Source organism: Citrus sinensis, chromosome 7, assembly GCF_022201045.2.
Source record: "Citrus sinensis cultivar Valencia sweet orange chromosome 7, DVS_A1.0, whole genome shotgun sequence".
NCBI classification, from domain to species: domain Eukaryota; kingdom Viridiplantae; phylum Streptophyta; class Magnoliopsida; order Sapindales; family Rutaceae; genus Citrus; species Citrus sinensis.
The window spans coordinates 8,192,198-8,215,830 of record NC_068562.1 but is presented as its reverse complement, the minus strand read 5'-3'; the positions used below and the strand labels follow the sequence as shown (position 1 = coordinate 8,215,830).

Genomic DNA, 23,633 nt, shown 5'->3' with positions numbered 1-23,633 from the left:
GGAAAAAAAAAAATTACACTTTTGAGAAGCGTGTGTGGTTGTGGTTGTAGGCAACAAATCTTTCAATTTAAGAATGACTGCATGTCTGCATCTGCAAAATGTCAGATGCTCCATATTATGATTCAAAATCCCACAAATGAATATATCAGCTTATCTCATCTTCAACCAGAAGAGTAATAATGTTAGCGTATGGCAACTGCTAGTCCTTTTGCATCTATATATTGCTATCAGCTTGGTATCTCAATGGACTTCAGATCACTAGCAGCCGAGAAAACCATGCCTCCAATTCACATTTCTAATTAATTATGAAAACGATAATACTATATTAGTTCAGACACATAATCTTCATTTAACATGTTGTAAGTGTTGGTTGACTTTATTTTCTATCATTAATATGAAAGTATTACACCATTTATGAAATGATCGCACCTTATATGCCACATCACTTGGGATAATAGAGAATATGCAGACCAACTATGGATGTGTAACACCACTCTTATAAGAAAAAATGCTAAAAGAGTTGCTTACCACATCACTCTCATACCTCTAATTTGAAGATATAGTTTTTTGGAACATTAATTAAGGGAAATTATTAGCCGTCTACCCTTAAATTTATAATATATTGTACGATTCCTGAAATTTCAAAGAATCTCATTGGATTTCTAGTCACTTAAAATAACCTTGACATAGTCTTTACTAATGCAGCCTGCGCTGTAAAGGACAAGTTGGGGAAGGTTTGCTAAGAGGAATTGAGAAATCTGGTCTCGTTGAGATGAAATGAGTCAATAAAGTTGACACACAGGGAGATAGACATGAAGCTGTATCTTTCTCTAGTGCTGGAGTGTCATTATTTGCCTCATTGAAAGAGTTTGTTGGTAGTTGGTAACTGCAAGTCACTGCAAGTCAACAAAACTTGGGAACTGGTAAGACCTAATAAGAATATGAAGATGGTCGGGAACAAGAGGGTATTGTGTTAAATAATACATAGGATACAATACAGCAAGTCAAATTCATCCTAAATTTATTCAATCGTTCCCAGATCGAATCCGGAAAACAAATAAAGTATAAAATATCCTTATTGAATTTTGATTTGGACTTGTGTGTAATCCGAATCCTAATCTTATATGACGTAGCATTCTACTTAAGCCAGCCTTGACGAAGTAGAATGACAACACAGGCTGCAACTTTCGAACACGTCGCGCAACGTGTTCTCCGAATTTTTTTTTTTTTTTAGGGGCTCCTAACCGTTCTTACGGGTCGCTCTGTCTTTACTCGTCTTCATTCCAAATAATTGTCTCTTATTATTCAATTGTTGACGCATTTAAGTTAATGCCTCTATAGGATAAAGATTTTTCGGCCCACAAATAACCATTGTTGGCCGACAGTGACTGGGACTGTGAGTTGAATTTCAGGATTAAGCGGTGGCATTATGGCTGATGTGAGGAGCATGAAGCCCAAAATTGATAACGCAGACAGGATATCTGCGTTGCCAGAACCGTTACTGCAGCATATAATGTCATTCCTCCCTTCCAAAGACGCTGTTCGGACTCGCCTATTGTCTAAGATATGGGAAAAAGCCTGGTGTACTTTCCCAGTCTTAAATTTCGATGAAGACTTGTTTGAGCGTGAGTTGCTGGAGATGAGGGCTGCTCGTGGTGATGTCCAGAAATTTAATCAGGCAAGGGGGAAGTTATTAAATTATTGGAAACAAGCTCTGGAAGCCCACCGTCACCATTGCAGCACTGGTAAGTTAAGCGTAGAGAAGTTGAGGTTTAAGGCGAGTTTCTTAGATGATTCAGAATTAGCAGACCGATGTGTTTGCTACGCAATCGAAAGTACTGTCAAAGAGCTGGAGCTTCATACCATTCTTCGGGGTGATCGCTTGTACCATCTGCCTCAAATGGTTGTCTGCTCAGAAACAGTAAACGTGTTGGACCTGTTCGGCTGTATATTATTGGAGTTTCCAGGGCGTAATTCTGTGAAGTTACCTTCTTTGAGGAAACTGAGACTAGCTCAGGTTCGTGCATCAGATCAAGTAATTGAGAATCTTGTTGCCGGATGTCCTCTGATTGAGGATCTGATTTTTGAATTTTGTGAGGGGCTCAAAAGCATCAAGTTATTTGGTCGTAGTAAACTGAGGGACATCAAGATAAAGGGCGGTAGGGAAGCCGAAGAGGTGAATATCAATGCATTAAATGGCCATTCAATAACTGTTGTATCGCCACTGCCGTCGGGTAAGATCAATGAGGTCTCTTGCAAGAATCTGAAATCCTTGTTTCTGTGTATAACTTCTGTGGTGGACGAGACTCTTTCCTACCACATTACTAGACTCGTCGTGCTTGAGTGCCTAGGCTTAATTGTCTGTTTCGAGTTGCAAAATATTAAGATTTCAAGTCCTTCTCTTAAACGTTTGGAGATCTTTAAGTGTACGAAGCTGGCCGCAGTCGAGATTGAGACTCCTAATTTAAGTAAATGTAAATATAACGGTGGTGTAGTACCCTTCTCCTCGAGTACTGCTTTGAAGCTGTTGGAAACTGATCTGAATTTGTACACCATAAATTTTGACCCTCAATGGTATGTCAAGTTCATTGAACTTATCGCAAAGTTCCATCAGTGGTCCAAAGTGTTGAATTTGCTAAGTGAATGTGGTGAGAGTGTGATAGTTCCAAAAGAACTGAGGCAAATTTTACCTCCCCCATTATCTGGCGTGAAGCATTTGAACTTTTCAATAAGTATTCCATTCAAGAAGTTTGCAATTGCACAAGTTGTGGATGGTTTGCTGTGGATGTCGCCTCATGTAGACACGGTGACTATAGAATATGGACGTGCCTTCCGGTTCTGTTTTCAGATCTTATACAAGAAGGATGAGGTTGTTAGTGGAGGATGAAGAAAAACTGCTCAATGCTGCAAATCCGTTCCTGTCTTGTGTTGGGGGCATTGCATACAGAAAATTGAATTTGAGATGATAAGCAAAGGCGTGGATTTTAATTCGGCTCGTATGGTGTTTGAGGATGAAGATATCTTAAAGAAGATTATTGGTCTTGAATATTTGATATGGGAAAACAACAAACTGCGCTGGATATGTAAAGATCAGAGTTGTATGAGTGAGCTCCGTGCAGTCTTGGATTGGGCTTTGAGGCCTTACTTATTTTAAAACTTATTTGCAAATTTTTTTTAAAATTATCGTAAATTTAAAATGAGTCAATCACTTATTTTTAAACACTTGCTTAATTAATTAACATTTAAAAGAGAATTTAATATTATAATTTTAAATTTTTTTATTCGCTATTAATATATAAATTAGAGATTTAAGTTTTTTTTTTTAATTTTTAATTTATAAATTTATTTTAAAAAAAAAAACAACAGACCTAACCCCGGCCCACACCTTTTTTGCTTAGCCCTTATTCAGTCCCTCGCATGAAAGACTAGAGTCAAAGCTTGTGAAAATGGTTAGGACCGACCTAGACTTTTTTGCTGGCCCTGCTAAGATGATTCAAATCAAAACCCCAAACCCCTTTTTGTATTGTATAGGCAGATAGAGATAAGTTTTTAGGTTCCATTTCGTTGTTCAATTTTAATTTCATGCGACACTAGTTTTTCCAGCAACTCCTATTTTTCATCATATTCAGTCAATCAATATTTAATATTTACACAACACTGCATAGAAACCAGAGAGCAGCTTCCCTCTAGAGGACTTCATATCAACTCAATTTTGTTGCAAAAGAAAAAGGCATGCATTTAGTTTACTGAATGCCATTCCAGCAGTCTAAGCAGAGGGGGGGGGGGGGAGGGGGAAGAGATCACAGCCTTTACAGGTAGCAATCCACACAAATGAAACTTTGAGCTAAAATTCAAAAACATAACATCAGCAAACAAGTGATGTCAGAACATCGACTAACGACCAACATCAACATAAAAGAAGAAACGACAGCCCACAGATCCAAATTTTTCCCCCTTCGCGTAAGGCCCTATACATAATTATCTTTAAAATATACCACAAAGCTAAGGAGCACATTAGGATTCTCTTTTCGAATTAAGATTAGCAAAAGCCTGTATGTCCGCTACCCACTATAGACATTCCAATTTGTGGTCTAGATTATATATCAAAGCTGAAGCAGAGGCAATGCCATTACAATGCCAAAGATAGAAACAAGCAGCAGCAGCATCCATGTTGGGAATGACTGTTTCCTGTTTTTTCTTGCTTCCTTGGGAGTATCTATAGTTTTCATGTCTTCACCTGAACCAACTTTCTCGACCTTTGGTCTAGAATTTTCTTCATTACGTGATTCTGGTGACAGCTGCTCTGAAACACGTTGCTCAGCAAGCTGCTGCTCATTGTATTTCTCCACGTACTCCGGAAACAATTTCCTGAATGCCGGGCTGACAGGAAAAGAAACATCACATTGAAGATAAGAAATTGAAAGTAAGTTGCATGTAAGAGAGGGACCCGAAATTAACAATCTTACATGCATGTACTTGGAGAAAAATTAACGAACAGTGCAACTATACCCTCTGAACGAAAAAGAAAAAGACCATAACCTTGGCGCAATATACTTACTTCTTACAATTGAAAGCAAGAGATGCTTTTGCCAGACGTTGCTTTTCCTCAGTGGTAGTGTTTACACTTCCAGTGGTGGGACTGGTGTCCATCTGAATAAAAAATAAATAAAATAACTAAACAAAGCATCTGAACATAAAGAACATTTACATAATCCAATGAACACATTATATAACATAAGCTTCAAAGGAGGAAATATTAGAAAGGTTTTATGAAAGGAACTTGAGTCATATTCCAGCAAGATACAGTGGCTTAGGCTTCAATTTTCTAAAACAGAACACCACAGAAACAGATTCAAATTTTCGTAAGCCACCCAACTAAAGGTATTAATCCATACCAGAAAAGAGGAGAAGCCCCAAGATCTGTCAGAACCAAACCCTATATAACTATTCAATTTCGAAGCATAAATATGCCCTCAGGCTTTATGGACGGAAAAAGAAGCAGGAATGGCCCTTCTGCGGCTGAACTCACCACTAGAAAAGATAAAAGTTTACAGAGGAATGCAAATAACAATTAATACTGCAAGAAGATGGGCAAACCGCTTAAGAAATGGATTATAACTACAAGAATATACAGGTTGTGGCACAGAGAGGTAGATCCCAATCCATCACAGCAACCCAAAAAAAATGGATTAAAAAAAAGGGAGCAAAAAGATGCAAGTTCATATGGAACCAGCCTACAAAATAATTTAGGAACCAGAGAGCAACAATGAACTCACCATGAAAGACAGAAGCCCAGTAAGGATGCTGCATTCCAGTAAAGGAAGAATGTTAGTCAAATGGACTTAACCAGAAGCAATTACATAAACTGCTTAGTTTAACATAAGAACTTGTACATAAGAGAAAATAATAACACTGCCAGATAAAAAAAGTGACAAACAATTTGTTTTTTAACTAAGAACTTATACACAGGCAGAAAAGATAACAGAAGCATGGAAAAAATAATAATAATAAATAACAAGAAGAACTTACACTACAAGTTAAGGTCTTACCTTGACACAGACCACATAGGGTTCCAACTTTCAGGATGAACTGCAAAATGACAAGATCACAGAAAACTCCAATGGATATTCATAGATTGCCAAATAATTCGATATCGATTATAATCCAATATACTTACAGTCACTCATAGATAAGCAGAGTTTCTTTTGTGTCATGAACCGCCCATTGGGAGTGATCATGCTACAAGGAAGTAAAATATTATAGTATTAAAATGAAATAATTAAAGGGAAAAGGAAAATATACTCCAACAATAATATTTATAATTGTTAAAAGTGAGGTAACAGCTGAGCACATACAGGATTCCAGGAGGTTTATATGGATACTCGGGAGGAAACTTGATCTTTCCATAGTAGTATCCACCTAATTGTAATAACCAAAAGAATTCCAGCATCAGAATCATCAAAATGATCTCAGAGACTAAATCAAGGCAAACAACATTAAGAGAAAATTGCATTGAAAGCATACACAACTAACCTGCAAAAGGTGTCCCATTACTTCCCTCCAAAACATAATCTGAAACATCAAAAGCACAAGAATTAGACAAGTGTTAGACAACAGACACATCCTACTAAACCAAGAATACGAAGTAGACGACACCACAAAAGACGCAGGGGCATGCATGGAAAATCGCTACGAAAGATGCCAGCTCAGTCTCCTATCAACTACTAAAAGACAAAGAAAATATAGAAACTAGTATCATAAACCCTGGCCCTCAAAATCACACATTAATACAATACTAAGGCTGAAGCCCTACATACTCATGACCTGAAATTCCAAGGTAGAGAAATTTACTTAAAGACAGAAGCAAACAGATAGAGAAAACAGTTCAAATACAATTAATCTGCAAATCTGTATCCTTAGTTGATTCCTAATCCTTCAAAACCAACTGGTGAAAATACACATGAAATTCAAGTTCTATTCAGGATGAGGCAAAATTTACTAATACATGCTGAGTAACACGTGAATGATGGAAAACAGCACAGAAGAAAACTAAGAAATGTTGCAAAGACTTTTCCATACATAACTAAAAAGCCTGTCTAGATTGCAAAAAAGAGAAAAATTAGAATAAACTTACGCCACTCAAGAATGTCACTAGGGGAAGGCCGAGCAACAACATGGGAAACTGGTTCCTGCAAGTTCACATGATAAAAGCAACCATTGCCCATTAAAACAGAGCAATTTTCCAGCAAAGTAAATTAAAATATCATAAACTGTTAATAATATAAAGAATTTTTGGAAGGAGGGGACTCATACTTTACAGAGTGCTCTATATTCCTTCTGAAGACGCTTGACACATGCTTTCTCTGCCATCCCAATCCCAAATTAAAGTTAAGGCCTTAGATGTTCCTTTGTTGTGAGAACCTCGAAAATTACCAATCTATCAACTAGAAAAGTACAAAAGAAAGTGAAATAGATTAGACACTTGCTAGACAATAAATTCCTAACAATATATAGAGAGAGAGAGAGAGAATAACAATTATTCTAACAATTATGAAGAAGTAGACTCCAATCCAGGCAAAGGAACATGCAATGCAGCTTTCACATAAAAGTACAAGAAACCTAAGCAATTCAATGAGAATTTGACATGCAACAGAATGTACAACTAATCACACACTAAAATGATTCTGTTTATATGCTTGTAAGAAGATTATACAGTAAAAGAATTATCACGATTGCATTGTACAAAAATTATATAACAAAACCTATATCACATTCTATATGTTACAAATGTTTTGCTACCATGCACCCCAATATAGATACTACTCACATTCACTATGCTGCTCAGCGGCTCATCCTCGCAACCAAAAGCATCAGAATTCATCAAGAATCCCAGGATTCCAATGATCAAATTTCTTAACAACAGGCCAAACTACTGCTAGTATTTAGGACTAATTCACACTAAAGTGTTTGAAATTAACCATGTTTTTGTTTATTTATCATTTTCTAGCAAACCAAATCAATATTAAACAATTTTATTTTAACTTGCAATAAAAAAATTCTATTAGCCAATAAGAGGGGGAAAAAAAGAAAAGAAAACCCATTTGCACAACATAAAAATTAAACCACAAAAAAAATAGAACATCTTTCTGATCAAGCTTGTGGTGGGCACAAATTGAGTCAATTTGATGATCAAACAAGGCAATCAAGTCAAAGTCCCATGATCCACCAATAATAACAAATACTAAAAAACGACATAAAAAAAACAGATAAAAAGGATCACATCTGAAACAAAAAATTAAAAACGATCTGAAATCATCAAATAAATCGACCAAAAAAGCTGAAAATGAAGATTACAAAAGAGATAACAGAAGCTTACTCGAAGAAGAGCAAATTGGGGTTTAATGGGGCTCCAAATTGAGAGAGATCATAACGGCGAGGCGTTAGAGAAGCTTTGTACGGCTTTGCACGTAGCTTTGTGATATACTGCGTGGGCGGCGTTGGATATTGACTCGTTAATTCAGAGAAAATATTTTTTATCGATTAAAATACTATTGGATAATAACTTCTAAATCCCTGATTTTTTATTGTTTCCTGAAAAAATACTTGTATCAAATAGATCCCCACCCAACCTTACTAAAACTCTAAATTTACCATAACATCCTTTTAATATTATATTTTGACCACCACAATCCAAGAGAATGCGTTGTATAATAACTATTAACTAATAAGGCAACCATTTCAAGTGATGTAACTTGAAATGAAAGGACATTTTAGTCATTTGAATAGAGTTTTCGATATAAATAAATAAATTATGTTTGCATAAAATATACTTTAAGAAGTGATGCGTATAAAATTTTATTACCCATATTATAATTCCTTTCAAAATAAAAGTAATGAAAATTATCTACCGATCACTTGATTTTGACATTTTATAAAAAATATACAAATTTTTTTTTTACAACAATCTACTTGAAGTTAATAAAATTATCATTATTCCACTTCCATCATAACCTCATTAAAATATTGCTGACATTAGAGGGTTAAAATTGTCATTTGAACTAAACACACTAAAACCACGACGGATTCCCCTTACAAAAACAACCACCAATCACTGGTGCATTGTTGGAACCCCCAATGCACAGATCAAACAAAAAAAATAGAGATAAAAATATACTCAAATCAAAATTTCAAGAACCCAAATCATGTCGTGGATAATATTTGAAGGATTACTGCCGTTGGGCATCATAGCAGCAATGCTAACAATTGTTGGAAATGCGTAGAATCACATCCACAAGACCACAAAGTCGCTCACAGACGCCCGAAGCATGTTAGTAATGATCTATGGGACATGGCGATGGGGAGAAAGGATAAGAAGCTTATGGAATTGCTCTTCAATGCTTTCTCCAGTTAGATGTTGACTCACCTTTCTAGAAGCTTTGCCAGTCGACTAAATAAAGTGATCATATGATTTTCTAACTTTGCGTATGAAGACTCAAGCAAATTGAATATCTTCATTTTCTTATCTTTTGTACATGAATCTACCTAAGCTTTTAAATTGTTTTATGGAAAAAAAAAACACTTTGTCTAATCATGAATTTAAGAATTTGATTAAGGCTAATAAGTTTAGTGAATAGCCAGCAACAGCAGCGGCTGCAAACAATTTAGGTTATTCTTAACATTTGTCATATAATTTATTGATTTATTGATTATTATTATTAAGACTTTTATTTGATAATTATTTATTATTTTTAAATTTTTTTTTTATAATTACCCCTTTATAGCTAAAAGTCTTGCTTTTAAATTGGATAAAATAATCATTTTAAGTTTTGTGGGTAAAATAGTCATTTAATAAATATTCCGTTAAATACCCTAACGTGTTATAAAGAGAGCAGATTAAGTAATACACCTTGTAAACTTCGTGTGGATTGTTTGCTAAGAAGAAAAAATTGTGTATTTTGTATAAAATCGGTGGATAACTAAAAGTAATTATTACTATTTTAGTAGGAACTGACGATGATAGCTCCATTTTTCTTGTTATTTCGCCTCTTATGATAAGCTTCTACTGGTTAAGGATAACGTATCTAGAAAATTAAATCAGTTTCCCCTCTTACAAGTTACGAAGGTTTATTTTATCAAATTTTAAATATTAGCATAACTCTTTTTTTTTTTGAAACGAGAAGAACTCATTTTTAAGTAAATATAAGGTGATCTATATATAATATCAAACATGATTTACAATTATCATAATAGAGACAATAATAAGTAATGTATAAATATATGGTTTTTTTTTTTTATAAATATATTCCCACATTTGCAGGACCTCCAGAAGCAGCGCAATGAAGGGCAGTGGTTCTGTCCGAGCCGCAGGAAACATTTACGTCAGCCGAAGAATGCAACAGTATAAGCTAAGCTCAAGAACATCATCAAGACCACCATAAGTAGCGGCAGCAACCATTAAAGGAGTCCGATGCTCAGATACCATCTGTTTTGATCCATTAACACGCCGCCCGTACCATAAGCCAACCTCATCGACAGAGGAAGGATCCCGCCCTAACATCCGTTTTAAAGCCTGCATTTCAACATCATTTTATAGAAGCAAGTTCCAGCAGCCTGCTGGGAAAAGAATCTTCAGTCTCAGCAGTTGAGTTATTATTCATATCTTCGGTGTTAGATTCTGATTTATTTGGGCCACCACACATGCTTCAATTAACTGAAAAAATCAAAAATAAAAAACCAACGATCCTCAGAATCGAAGCATTTACATTCAACAAAATGAGAAGAATCTATCTAGAGAAGCATCAGTATAGATCTACGCGCGCACTACCTTCTTATCTTTTTCTTATTCTTCAAATCAAAGTCTACAACTACTTCTATTTTTCTTCTCTCATTCATTTTCTTAGCAACTAAAACCTGAAGCAGAATGAGGCGGGTCAAAGAAAAGTCAACGCAGATCTAACCGAGGCTTGGAGGTTATGCTACGATCGTTGAACATTGATCAGCATCAATTCTAATAGATCAAAGCCAGGCTATAAAGCATGTGAACAAAACAATACACATTGGTTATCAGATGATGCATACAGTGTTTTGTAATATCATTATTACAAGTCAAACCTTTTCCTTACAAATTCGATGATGCTAAAGAGGAAACGATTAAACAAATCTAAGGCAAATGGAAAGGGTAAAAGTTGAAAGTGAAACAGAGATTAAAATTGAAGTGCAGATTTTTATTTTTGTGTTGAATTTTAAAATAAATATTAAAAGAAAGGAAAAAGGAGAAATCCAAGGGAAATGGTATTGAAATTCACGTTAAATTTAAAGTGGATTGGAATTAAAATTTGAGAGAGTGGGACTGGTGTCCGGTTTGGCCAGTGTGAGAGTGCGGACCTGAAGTGTAGGTTAGAAATGTGGATTGGAATTTTTTATTTGGAGTCCGCCAATTAAATAGAGTGTGTCGGAGGAGAGGTCATTTTTGGAATGCCATTTTTCGAATTTTAAACTCCACGGCTTCTATTTAAAATAAAAATATAAATCTAAATATTACATGACGTTACAACATACAAATTCATTAATAATGTTATGGAAGATTTACTCAAAAAAAGGAAATATTTTTCTTCTCAAATTAAAAAAATTCTGGGAGCTCTGATCTCTTAAATTAGTAACTTAGGGACTTTTAGCTCTTGTTATGGTTAAGGCTATGATTGCTCCGATCCATGTTCATAACACTGGCTGAATTTTAACTGAATTGTCCTTCTTTTAAAGGTAAAGGGGGAATACCTCTGTTAATCGATTTCAGTAAACATGAAAATTTTCATGTGCTTTCTCTTCTAAAGGAGGAAGCCTTACGCCCTTACCCATTCCCGTGTTGGATTTTCTCATCTCTTGTAAAAATAATAATAATAATTTCTGTATTAATTTTGAATATATATATATGTGTGTGTGTGTGATTGTAAAGTTGCAGTTCTTCATTTCTTCTTTTGCTTGGTTATTTATTTTGGGCAAAGTTATAATTTGCAATAATCTGTTCTCATATTTGATTAGGCAACATCAGTATTTGTTAATTGCATTACATGTTTATGCATTTAGATTTTCAACATGTTTGAGATTGTGATATTTATAATTTAATTAAAAAAATTATATAATCAGAATAATTTTTGGTTTATTGTCCAAGCAGTCAAATAGACCAATTAATTTAATCATGTATTGGATAATCCGATAATCATATATAATTTATGTGAAGTGTTTATATACGTGCAAGCCCCACATAGGGATGGTAATGGGCACCGCCCGCAGCGGGTTTGCCATTACCAAACCTAAACCCGCACAAAATTTAAATTATCAAACTCACCCGCAACCCGCAGCGAGTTTTAATTTTTTTACAAAAACCCATCCGCAGCGGGTTTTAACAATTACCAAACCCGCAATGGTATCCGGCGGATTTTTTGCGGGTTTCCGTATTTAAAATCACAAATGTTTAATATATAAATTTATAATAATAACCTCAAATTTCATATAACATACTCAATTTTATATTTAAACAATGTAAATGAAAAATTAAAATTTTCACATCAATTCAACACAAATTCTCAAATTTAAGTATAAATTACACAAATCCATTTAAAAAACACAAACTAGTATCTAAAAATAATAATTACATTTCATATTATCATTTAAAACAAGCTCCAATAGAAGATATTCATTTCATTCACCACCATAAGCACTCATCCAACACAATGCCTATAATAATAATTAAGATTAATATTTTCAAATACTAATTCGAAGGAAAATGCCTTTAGTTTTCTTTAAATTATGACTTTAGAATATGAGATATGCCACATACACACATACACAACTTTGAGCCTTTGGCTATTTGGTAATTTGATTAATGACATTATTTTCTTTATGCATTTTTAGATTTAAATTAAATTAAAAATATTTGAAAAAAATATTGCGGGTTTGGTGGATATCCATGCGGGTATCCACCGGATATAAGGTTAATACCAAACCCACCCGCATCCATGTGCGGGTTTTAATTTATAATACAAAACCCGCCCGCAACAGACTGGTTTTGGAGGATGGGTTTGGGCGGGTTTGCGGGTACAATTGCCATCTCTAGCCCCACATAACCAGAATATTTTATTAAGTGGTTTTTTTTTTTTAAGTTTACAGCTTTAGAAAAATTTATTAAAATTTTGATAAAAGGTCAAGCCCGCCTGGCCCGTTTAAGATTGGATGGGCTTCAGGGATTGGGCCTGTGCTTGCATATTGCCAACCCTGCGGAGTGCTTGCAAGTTGCAACAGCTCACCATCGTATATTAATTTTATTTTTGAGATTTGGCAGACAGGGACGGAGAGACATGGAGTCGAGCTAACGCTCAACATTTTGTCTCAGATTTTTCCTTTTGCTTTCTTTCACTCTTGGCTGAATAATCCGGAAGTAATGGCACCGATTTCTTCAGCTTGTAAGAGCTTATTCAGTATCTCTTTATTTCTAACAATGAACTTTAATTATCTAATTAACTACAGCTAACGTAGTCTAATCACAATCCTGTGTTTGTTTCTCGAGAAATTTCGGGGAGAAAACAATAAAGTTTTGGATCTATTACCATACATTGCATAATATTGTAAATAAAGGATAATTTAATTTAATTTAATTTAATCTAGTGTGCTGGCCTTTGTGGATAGGAGAGTGATTGATGGTCGAATAATTAATTGACACTATGAGATGATCACAAGGTGAAAAATGAGAAAACAATGTAGGATTTGGTGGCCGAAGCACCTGTCATCAACTGAGCCTTCTTCATCGTTCACTTTCTTGTTCGGCTGGTTCATCTCTTGCTCATCGGTGTCTCTCGATATTGTTGTGGCATTCGCTTGTGATGAATCCTCTTTCTCTGGCTGCCAATCCAGTCTTAAGGTATAAACAATAATTGTTTTCATCTTTTTTGGCAATTTGAAGTTTGTAAAGAACATGCACTTCTCCAAGGTCCGAGCATTTCAGTTGCATTTCTTTTAATTGTTTTACTCGCACAGTACATATCAAGTTTAGATGATTGTTTGTTCAACAACATCGGACAATGTCGTAAAGTTATATTATGAGGCATTGATGAGTATACTATGTTCACTTTGAAACTTGTAGAACTGTTATATTATGATTCATTGGTGAGTATACTTTGTTCAGTTAGAACTAGTAGAACTGTTATATTATGATTCATTGGTGAGTATACTTTGTTCAGTTAGAACTAGTAGAACTGATATCATACAGATTTAATTGGATTAGAGCTATGGATGTTTTAAGATTATATTCTTATATCCCTGTTTCTCACTGTATTACTTTCATATTGTTTTCTTAGCAACACATAATTGAGTTTGGACTTTCATATTGTTTTCTTAGTAACACGTTATTGAATTTGGGGAGATGTTGTGATGAGGTTTGATTACACTAAACACTTTTGATGGATATTAGACTGTTTGGATGGATAATGAATCTGCAATGGAGGTTAATGCTCTAATTTTTTGTGTGTTAAAGGCTTTATGGAGTTAATGAAGCATATTTTCGTGCATTTGAAGTCGGTATGTGAAGGATTTTAATTCTAGATTATACCTTACAGTGTGCACTATTTCTTGTTATCAGGAAATCCTCTGCGATACAAGCAGGAGCATGTCTATGACTTTACAGGATAAGTCAATGTTTTCTTTGCTTGGTCAGTGTGCCGCATGTCCCAGCGATAATGATCAGTTGTTCAGGATTGGAGTGGGAGATAATGATCAAAGAAAGTATTCTACTTGTCGTATTGCTTGTGCACTAAACAGTGAGGGTATGCTTAGAAAGAGAAATAGAAGATACTATTGTGGGTGCCACAAACTTGATGGCTTATTAGAGAAACATAGGCAAGCTGCTAATGGAAGCAATCACTGGGTTGAGATGATATATGATCCTTATGAAATTCATGGTAGAAATATTCACTGTATTCCTAAATTGCATCACATTCACTGGAACGGGCGATTGGTGTCTCAATGCAATGTCCACGTATGTAAGTCATGGTTACCTTTTTTTTATAAAAAAAAATATTGCTAAAGATAAGTCATGATTACTTTACTGCTTGATATATGTTTAAGTTGTATTTTTTAGTTGTGGTGACTCTCTTTTCTGTTTGAAAATTTTAGGTGATACTTTATGAAACTCCCAGATATGGTGCATGCCATTTCTCCTTGAGTTTTTGGAATTCTTCCAAAAAGGCAAAAATTCCTCTCAAGGAACCCAAGTGGATTGATGAACTTCACCAGAAGCAACCTCTCAATGACTTGGTAAAGTAGTTTGCAAGATTTCCCTTTGTGCTATATAACATGTTTCAAAAATTCTTTAGTGACTGAAGATTTGTATTTTTGTCTTCCTCAATTCAGGATGCAGTCATTCTGGCAATGAATAGTGCCACTGCTTCCAAAATGGTCTTTGAGAGACATGTGGGCTCCAGCAGGTCTTTCACTAAGTTATCTATTATTTGCAGGTATTTCTCTAGTCTTTGGTGCTTACAGAATCCTAGTTGCATGTGCACTTTCTAACGGCATGTGTTGTGGTTTTTAGGCTCATTGCCCTGGTGTGGCAATTATTGGCTCTGTCTATGGCTTCGTTGTCCACTATATTCTATATTTTTCTTCAGTTTCTTCATAGCCTTCTGAGTTTTGGATCACAATCGTGGATATACACTGCATCAAAAAGGTTATTCAACACTACTTGGATTAATATCCAAATTCGTTGTGGTCAGATCTTGTTTTGGCCTATCCTTCTTCAGGACAATGACCTCAGGTGACGAGAGGCTCTCAGTAACATATGTTGGGGTTTTTTTATTTATAAGGTTTTCCTTTGTGGTACAAAATGAAATTATATACTTCGATTATTTAATTTAGAATTGTTTAAAATGTTGTTTATTTTCTCTATTCTCTCATAAACAAAGGGAGTTTGTAATTCCTACCAAGAAAAAGAAAAAAATAAAATTTACTTCTCTGTTTTTCTTATTGGAAAGCTCATGGTTAACCAGTTGAATTGTTAGACTATTTGGTCCAACCTAGATGGACTGGATACCATGATCTTAAGTGTATTACATTTGATCTATTGTTGTCTTCATTTTCCGGAACAGGCCCTTTTATTTCTTGTGGCATAATTTTATTTTATTTTATTTTTTTGTAAGGTCTCAGTCATGTGTCGAATATGCTGAGAAAGCTGCATTACATAAGCACTCCATGTGGTCAAGCTTAGCTGTCGATTTGCTTTTGGGAAACTTGATTGGTTTCTCACTGTTGTTTAATGCGGAATCAGTCTGCTTATGGGTTTTGGACTTTGCCAATGATCCTACGAATGAGCTGTTGCGTACAGGCTGTGTATGGTTGATGGGAGTGCCAGCAGGTTTCAAGTTGAATACCGAGTTGGCCGGAGTTCTTGGCATGATTTCCCTTAATGCCATCCAAATATGGTCTACACTATGGTTCTTTGTGGATTCCCTCTTGGCTTCTTTGGTGAAAGGACTTGCTATATTAGGAATTCTTTTTGGGATGACTGTACCTGCTGCCCTGGTTAGAGACATGATTGTGGTAGTGATGTTGCATGTTTCAACCCTCCATTGGATGATATCACTTTTGTACTCTCAGCAGATACAGGCATTAGCAGCTTTGTGGCGCTTGTTCAGGTTAGCCTGAACTAAAACTTTTTCTGATTAAAATCATTAAGAATCTCTCTTGGAAGTTGCAATTTCAAATGAAACCTACTATTAAGACTAGGTTCTTCTTTTTACATGATCTAATGAGTGCTTCATGTCTATTGATCACATAAATTTTTGTTATGTACTATGAAGTAATATTACTTCTGAAAGAGGTTGGCTGGCTGCTGATTGTTTGTTTTTTTCTGGATGGGCATATTTCAACTTTACTGCATCATAGGTTGCAATTTCAAATGAGACCTACTGTTATGACTAGGCCCTTCTTTTACATAATTAATGGGTGCTTGATATATTTTTTTTTTTTCCTAGAAAACAGGAAAATGTCTTGATATTTAGTTGTCTCTGTGATTTTGATGTTTTTTGGTTTTAAGTTCTTCATACAGTTGCTGAATTATTTTGGCAGGGGTCGTAAGTGGAATCCTCTTCGACAAAGACTGGATAGCTATGAGTACACTGTGAAGCAACATATTGTTGGATCTCTTCTCTTTACGCCACTGCTACTTCTGTTACCAACAACTTCTGTTTTCTATATTTTCTTCACCATGATGAACACAAGCATTAGCCTTATCTGCATGCTGATTGAAGTCATTATATCCATTATCCATGCCACACCTTATATTAAAATTGTACTCTGGTTGGTGAGACGAAGAAGATTTCCAGCTGGGATATGGTTTGAGATTGTATCTTGTCATAGCAATAGTGTTAATTCTCCAGAGATTGTTAGCCTTGATAAAATCAGTTCACCTTCAAAAAATTCACTGCACCAAGAAAACATAAGTGGAAGATCTCATGTTCTGGTTTCAATTCTTCACAGCAACTTTTTGACTATAGGTGAGGGCCTTGTGCAAAGATCCTATTTGTTCCAAGGACAAGCTGTACTAAAATGTAGAAGTGTTTGATCACGCTTGTTGCATAAGAAGGATTAGCTGTTGTGGTTTTTTATTTACCGGATTGTATTTCTTTTTGACTTTGCGCTAACAGGAATACGAAAATATCCTGCAGGACAAATAGTCATACCTCACTACAGACAGGTTTTTACTAGGGTTTCAAGATCATATTTTGCTAGGTCAGCTTATGGAGTTCTTACTGGGAAAAGGTGAGTTGTCTTCCCTATCCATTGTAACTACTCATGGCTTCATGTTTACTGATTCTTGTGCAAGTGTGGATCTTTCAAACTGTGATTTTCAACTGAATCTATCTCTTTTCTTATGTGTTTCTTTTCCTCAAATCTCAGAATTTCGTCTACTTTGGGGACCAAGCTTCCTTCAACAATGCCTTGGATGTTGATCCCATACAAAGAGTACTGGTGTCTTTGCCGTAATTCAATACTTGCATGCATGCCGAAATGTGAGTGTCATTTGTTTCAATGATACATAAAACACATTGATTGTCTAAACTTATAGGTTGCTTAAACCTCTTGTGTCACTCCTAGCCCCCTCTTGATAAGATTGAGAAATTTTGGCTACGTATCATTTAGTCGTAGAGGCTTCCGGCCATTTCATGAAATGGCCAACAATACCGGTTCTTTACCATGGCTGATTGCACATTTTGTAGGAAATGCCAGTGTAATGATGGTTAGATGTGTGCGTAACTGATTTTTCTTTGAATTTTGGGATATTATTTTTTTTTATTTTTTTTAACATGATGGTTGGTTTTTTTATTGTGACTAAGGCTTTATTTAGGATTAAGGTTGAAAGTTATAGTAATAAAGTATTTGATAAACACTATTTATTGTAGTTTAGAAACTAAGTTGATTTGATTTTATACTTATATAATGAAAAAATTTATTATATTTTTGTTAATTTTATGAAAATTTTTATTTAAATTTTGTATTTATTATAAATTATTAGTTTTTATTTCATAGTTATAATTTTTTTTTTCACAACTATTGTAACTCTCAATACCAAACAGAGTCCAACTATTAGTTTGCTACGTGAAGTTTTCCAAAATCACCCAGCTTGAAGATAAAAACAATCATACTAAGAGGAAGCTGGTTTATCTTCTGAACATTTTTTAATTAGAAATAAAATAATGTTTTTTTTTTTTTCTTTTGCTGCTGTATGACCTACCAAAATTTATCTTGGTCAATTCGATGGTTGGAAATTGTACCCTAAACTTTAATAAATCTATCGTTACTTTTAAAATAAATATAAGATTAACAAAATGAAGACTTAAGAGGGACGGACTGCCGATGCACGGGTTTCTGCCTTTCTTCATCACATCACCTGGGCAAAAATGTAGAGAGGTTAATGAATCCAAAAGTATTGAATATTATGACAGCATTACTATCGTGTTAACATTTTAAAATGTGTTTTTGAAGTTGTGCAGAGAAGTGGCATATTGCTTTTATATATCTTAAAATTTAAACCCGACAGAGCAGTAGCTTTTATATATCTTAAAATTCATTTTTGAATTTTTCTGCAAGTTGCATCCTCTCAAACACAAGTCTACCACCTGCTAACTAAGCGCCAAAGATCAAATAAATCTAATTTACTTCAGAATCGATTAAAAAATTGATTTGGTTCAAGTGTTGGAGGGGGTGGCATGAAGAGAGAGAGAGAGAGAGAGAGAGAGGAGAATCAAATGAAGTTTTACTAATGGCGGCAGGCAGGGTAGGTACTGTTAATTATTCTTTTATTATTTTTTAAAATCTTTTTCAGTGAGCCTTGGCTCAGTCCTTAGGAGAAGTGGCGTTCTCTTTTGTTCGTAAATCTGCGAACTCCGCTGCCCACACTGTTGCTCGGGTGGGGAGTTCTATGTTAGGTTTGGGAGAGTGGAGTTTTGTTCTTCCTCCCTGGTTATGTGTTTCTTTGGCTGTTTAATGAATCGTCTTTCGTTCAAAAAAAAAAAAATCTTTTTCAGTAGTCCTTCTTAGTTCCTGTAACAAGTTAAGTTAACAACATGGAATACGTCTTCGTTTAATAAACAAAACCCCTATACGAGCTTATTGTTACTTGATTTCTCTTTAAAGCTGTTGATGAATATATGCTAATTAATATTAGTGCTAAATTATTGTGAGACTGTACTGTTTATTATTAAATGCGCAATGGCATTGACTGTAATTTAAGAGTTGAGATTTTGTTTAAGAATTTGTATATATACATGGGATTGGATTGGGGAACCCTCTTTTTAGCATTAATTTTTATATAAAATCTTAGGGGCAGTTTGGCAATGTAATATCTTTTAAAATAATTGTTATTAGTTATGCTGTAAAAATAATTAGCTGCGAAGAGGATTAGTTAAATATTTAGTAAAATTTCTTTTAAAACTATTGTGAGTTTTAAAAATAATCATATGTATTTGATAAATTTTACAGTTAAATTATGGTAAGAATATAGATAATTGAACTGGACATAATTTTGAATAAAATTTATTTACATATTTATAAATATATATATATATATATATTTTTAATTGTGTATATGTAATAATTAATAATTAAAATAAATATTTTATATTATCAATTATATTTTTTTTTACTTTTTATCTCAGTATAATAATAATAAGAATCTATTTGAAGCTAAAAGAGTATAAAGTTGGATTTCTATAATATACACGAGGGTAGAGTACTTATTTGGTTCAAGATCTTAAACCTTTTTAAAATCTGGGAATGTTATTAAGTAATATGGTTTAATAGTATAATATCATTATACTATTAACTATATGATTTAATAGTTTTATCCAACTTTAATAAATTCAAGATCTTGGATTGGAATATTTTATATTATAATATATATAGAATTGTGTTAAATATAAGAGAGATTAAAAATTATTGAACACTAAAATTAGTTTTTAGCTTTTTAAAATCACTTTTGAACCTTTTAAAAGCAATTCCAAATAAGCCCTTAGTCTTCAAATCATAATCAATCTCATGGTTAAAATTAATTGATTATATGAATTTCTTTTAAAGTTTAAATATTATTAATTCCTTTCATCATATTTTCACTCTTTACTGCATGATCTTCTTCCAAAATCATTTGTTTAATAGCAACAATTTTTTTCTTTTTAAAAAATAATCCTGAATGACAAAATTATCTAGCCTTATAAATATACCGGTATAGTCACACAAAACTTTCCATCAATCTCTCTCTTCTTTTTTTGGGAGGGGGGGGGGGTGGTATTAATAATAAGAACTACTTAATAATCACTCCACAAACAAGTGTACATGACTGCAAACTTTTTATGGCTAAATTTTTTTAATAACAAACAAAAAGAAAATTATAGAGTATATCTAAGCTTTTCTTCATCCTTTAATGTGATTAACACTTCTTTTCCCTTCCATATTCTTTAATTTATAATACAACACAATTTTTTTTTTAAGAGCATAACTGGATTTTAGAAGACGGTGCTTGAACTCATGACCTTGACTCCAAAAAGGCAATACTCTTACCACTTGGACTAAACTTATTATTTCTCCAGGTAGAAACCATTGAGAGAAGAATATATAGGAAAGAAAGAAATAAGGAAAGTATTAAAATAGGCAAAAATAAGAAAAAAAGCACAAGGAGTATGTAAAATTTGGTGGGGCCAAATTTTATTAATTTTTCTTTAAAAAAGAAATCCACGTCAACAATAATTTTAACCACTCGATTGATTAGGATTGAATGCTGAGATTTGTTTGAAAAAATGGGCTCTTGATCCTCTCTCTATACACACACACACACGGACCCAACTTCTCCTCTTAGGTCATTTTTTTTTTTTTGTTTACCCGAAGTCTCTTATGAAATAGTTAAATAAACTAATTTTGGACACATTTTTCATAAAATAAAATATGTAAAGTTTAATGATCAGAGTACTATGTAAGTGGGTAGGTCCGTCATACATATATATGGTGCGAGGTTGGGAGGAGGAGTGTTGAGAAGTATGAAAATCATCTCCAACCTTTCTCGCTATTTGTTCTTTAAAAGCTCACTGTAATATGCCACCTAGGGGTTACAAACCGGTAAGAGATTTTATCATCCCACTTATAATTAATTAATTATTGGTTAATTCGTAGCGCTCACAATAAATATTTGGGGGAAAAGGAACACTTTTTTCCAACTCGATTGCCAGTAACTACATAAAATTAAGCACTTCAGTAAAAAACAGTAATTACTTGAAATCATCGTACGTACTTAGTACTTGTCCAGACGGACAATCCTTAATTAAACTTCACACTTCACTCGCTACTTCATCCTCAAATCTACTCAAATTTACACTAGGCTTTACATGATGACGGGAACAAATTAATCAGCATTGAGTGCAAAAGATGCACAAGATAGAAAAAATTGGTGCCATGATTCCTTTAATTAAACCTATTAATTGCATGTGTGTGTGTGTGTGTGTGTCAAACTGAGTACTCACCATCATGTTCAATTTCAGAAGCTGGCTCATCATCTTCTTCAAAGCATTCAATACCCAATGCCGCATGGCCATGGCCAAAGGCTTTAATGTGATCTTTTAAAGACCTTTTGTGCTTAAAATCCGACCCACAAACGCAATACCAAATTCTGCCACAATTTTTCTCATGAGTTCTCCAATCACCTTTAACTGCAAATGGCTTGCCACATTTTCTGCACATGAAAGGTTTTGTTGATGCCGAAATCCGAACCAGTTGGTTAGTGACTCAATTTCGGATCCCTGCATCAGCATTAAATTTGTTTGGTGGGAAGCTGCTGGTTGATCTCTAAGAATATTCTCTGACTATGAGCAGAACATTCATGAGCATATAATCTTCAAGCTGACGATCAATAAGTACCTGAAATTACAGAGAATGGTCAGAGGTGCCGGAAGTTTTTCCGGCGTAAACCCTCCAACGCTCAAGTCAGTTATGGGGTTTACAGGAAAAACCAAATATGCCATTTTTCATATGGCTTAATAAACATTGCTTTAAAACCAAAAGCTTTTTGAATAATTTGCAGAAAAGTAAAGTAGAGTCTCCAGAAAGAATTTCTCAGTCAGATCCCGAGAAAAAGAGCCCTCCTCACGTGGTTTTCTCGGGGTCTTTTTAAAATACCCCACACCCACGACCTTAGATCGTGACAATAACCATTAATTGATCAAATTCGTGCCCTGGTTTTTCAGAGGAGCTTTGTGATGGTTTATTTTAACTGAGTCTTTATTCCTGGTCATCACTTGGCCGAGGTGATCTGCTCAAGTTTAGACCACCTGGTTGAGGTGATCTGGTCAAGCTCATAGCACATGGTTGAGGTGATCTGCTCCACCTCATAGCACCTGGTCGAGGTGATCTGCTCCACCTCATAGCACCTGGTCGAGGTGATCTACTCCACCTCATAGCACCTGGTCGAGGTGATCTGCTCCACCTCATAGCACCTGGTCGAGGTGACCTGCTCAACCATTTGCTCACTTTCTCTTGGAGGAGATCATGGTCGCTCTATTTAATTCCTCAAACAGGTTTGATCACTTGCTTTCTCTTGTACTGTGTTTGGAGAGTTCTAAAGTCTTTGAGAGGCCTTGCTTTTGGATGATCAATGTTATGCTTGCATCCTTGTGCACAGCAGTAGCAAGGGAGTTTTAACATGGCTGTTGGCTGGGTTCCTCTTAAAGAGTCTGGTCCTTTTCTGTACTGAGATCCATGGCCCCACATGTGCATCTGCAATAATATTGAAGCAAGCAAGCAAACAAGCCCATGATGATGATGATGAGAGAGGGAGAGAGCGAGCAAAAAGAGGAGGCACACATGATATAGCCAGACTGCCAGAACCAAGAATATTAGAATAAAGCAGCTTAAAGTTTTGCCATATGCCACATTGAGAGAGAAGGAGAAAGAGACACTCAATTATGTATATATGCTACAGCATTGAGCGACCCCAAATTGATAGAAGAAACAAAACGGTACGTTAGGCGACATTCAAAAGAACATAAACCGAGCAAACCCATCTACAGAGATTAGAGAGTAGTGAAATTTTAAAAAATTAAATTTTAATTACAGCAACTTGACTTTAAACCTCTTTGATCATTGATAATTGTGAAATACATTTTGATTATCTGACAATACCTGCTAGACTCTAAACTATTCATCTTATTGTATAAAAATAGTTCTAAGTTTCTTTAAAATGCGTCTCAATAAGAACATGACTTGTAAAGGATTTGTAATGGGTACTCTCGAATATGAAGCAATGTCAAATCCCTAATTTGTTGTGACCATTTACAGGTAAGTTTGGTTTGTCAGATTGGGATTATTTTTCTACTAATCATTCAAAGCCGAAGGCATCTGAGTTCAGGGTTTATGTTTAACAGACTTGAGAAATTGGGGTTTGTGAATTTAACTTTGCAACGCTTAAAAGGAAAAAAAGAATAATTGGGTGCAGAGCTGGAGTGTGAAGATTGAGAACGGTACAGGTTCTTGATGATCTAAGATCATCATCTGAACCCTGGAAGCACTTAAAATTTTCATCAGTCTTCCTTTAAAACATTATGGAA

General features: G+C 34.7%; 3 protein-coding genes across 5 annotated transcripts; 2 read left to right on the top strand and 1 right to left on the bottom strand.

Moving 5' to 3' along the window:
* Positions 1–410: 410 nt before the first annotated feature.
* Positions 411–3,210, top strand: LOC112499299 (putative F-box protein At1g49610). Its single transcript, XM_025102223.2, has one exon. The coding sequence runs from the start codon at positions 1,430–1,432 to the stop codon at positions 2,885–2,887; it is 1,458 nt and encodes a 485-aa protein (XP_024957991.2). The 5' UTR covers positions 411–1,429; the 3' UTR covers positions 2,888–3,210.
* Positions 3,211–3,808: 598 nt separating this feature from the next.
* Positions 3,809–8,044, bottom strand: LOC102618560 (ubiquitin-conjugating enzyme E2 34). Its single transcript, XM_006465735.4, has 10 exons — positions 7,877–8,044; positions 6,814–6,944; positions 6,635–6,689; positions 6,034–6,072; positions 5,856–5,919; positions 5,678–5,739; positions 5,550–5,589; positions 5,277–5,304; positions 4,559–4,650; positions 3,809–4,380 (listed from the first exon to the last, which is right to left on the bottom strand). The coding sequence occupies exons 2-10, from the start codon at positions 6,868–6,870 to the stop codon at positions 4,104–4,106; spliced, it is 714 nt and encodes a 237-aa protein (XP_006465798.2). The 5' UTR covers positions 6,871–6,944; positions 7,877–8,044; the 3' UTR covers positions 3,809–4,103.
* A 4,766-nt stretch (positions 8,045–12,810) lies between these two features.
* LOC102618848 (phosphatidylinositol N-acetylglucosaminyltransferase subunit GPI1-like) lies at positions 12,811–18,009 on the top strand. Of its 3 annotated transcripts, none has more exons than XM_006465736.4 (10): positions 12,811–12,959; positions 13,183–13,414; positions 14,132–14,527; positions 14,665–14,805; positions 14,902–15,005; positions 15,083–15,304; positions 15,687–16,181; positions 16,615–17,042; positions 17,214–17,307; positions 17,446–18,009. In XM_006465736.4, exons 2-10 carry the CDS (start codon positions 13,241–13,243, stop codon positions 17,579–17,581), a joined length of 2,190 nt encoding a protein of 729 aa, XP_006465799.2. In that variant the 5' UTR covers positions 12,811–12,959; positions 13,183–13,240; the 3' UTR covers positions 17,582–18,009. The 3 variants fall into 3 exon arrangements, with proteins under 3 accessions (XP_006465799.2, XP_052300345.1, XP_024948232.2); XM_052444385.1 differs by having other exon boundaries at positions 12,817–12,959; positions 13,162–13,414; XM_025092464.2 differs by lacking the exons at positions 12,811–12,959; positions 13,183–13,414 and having other exon boundaries at positions 14,384–14,531.
* The last annotated feature ends 5,624 nt before the right edge of the window (positions 18,010–23,633 follow it).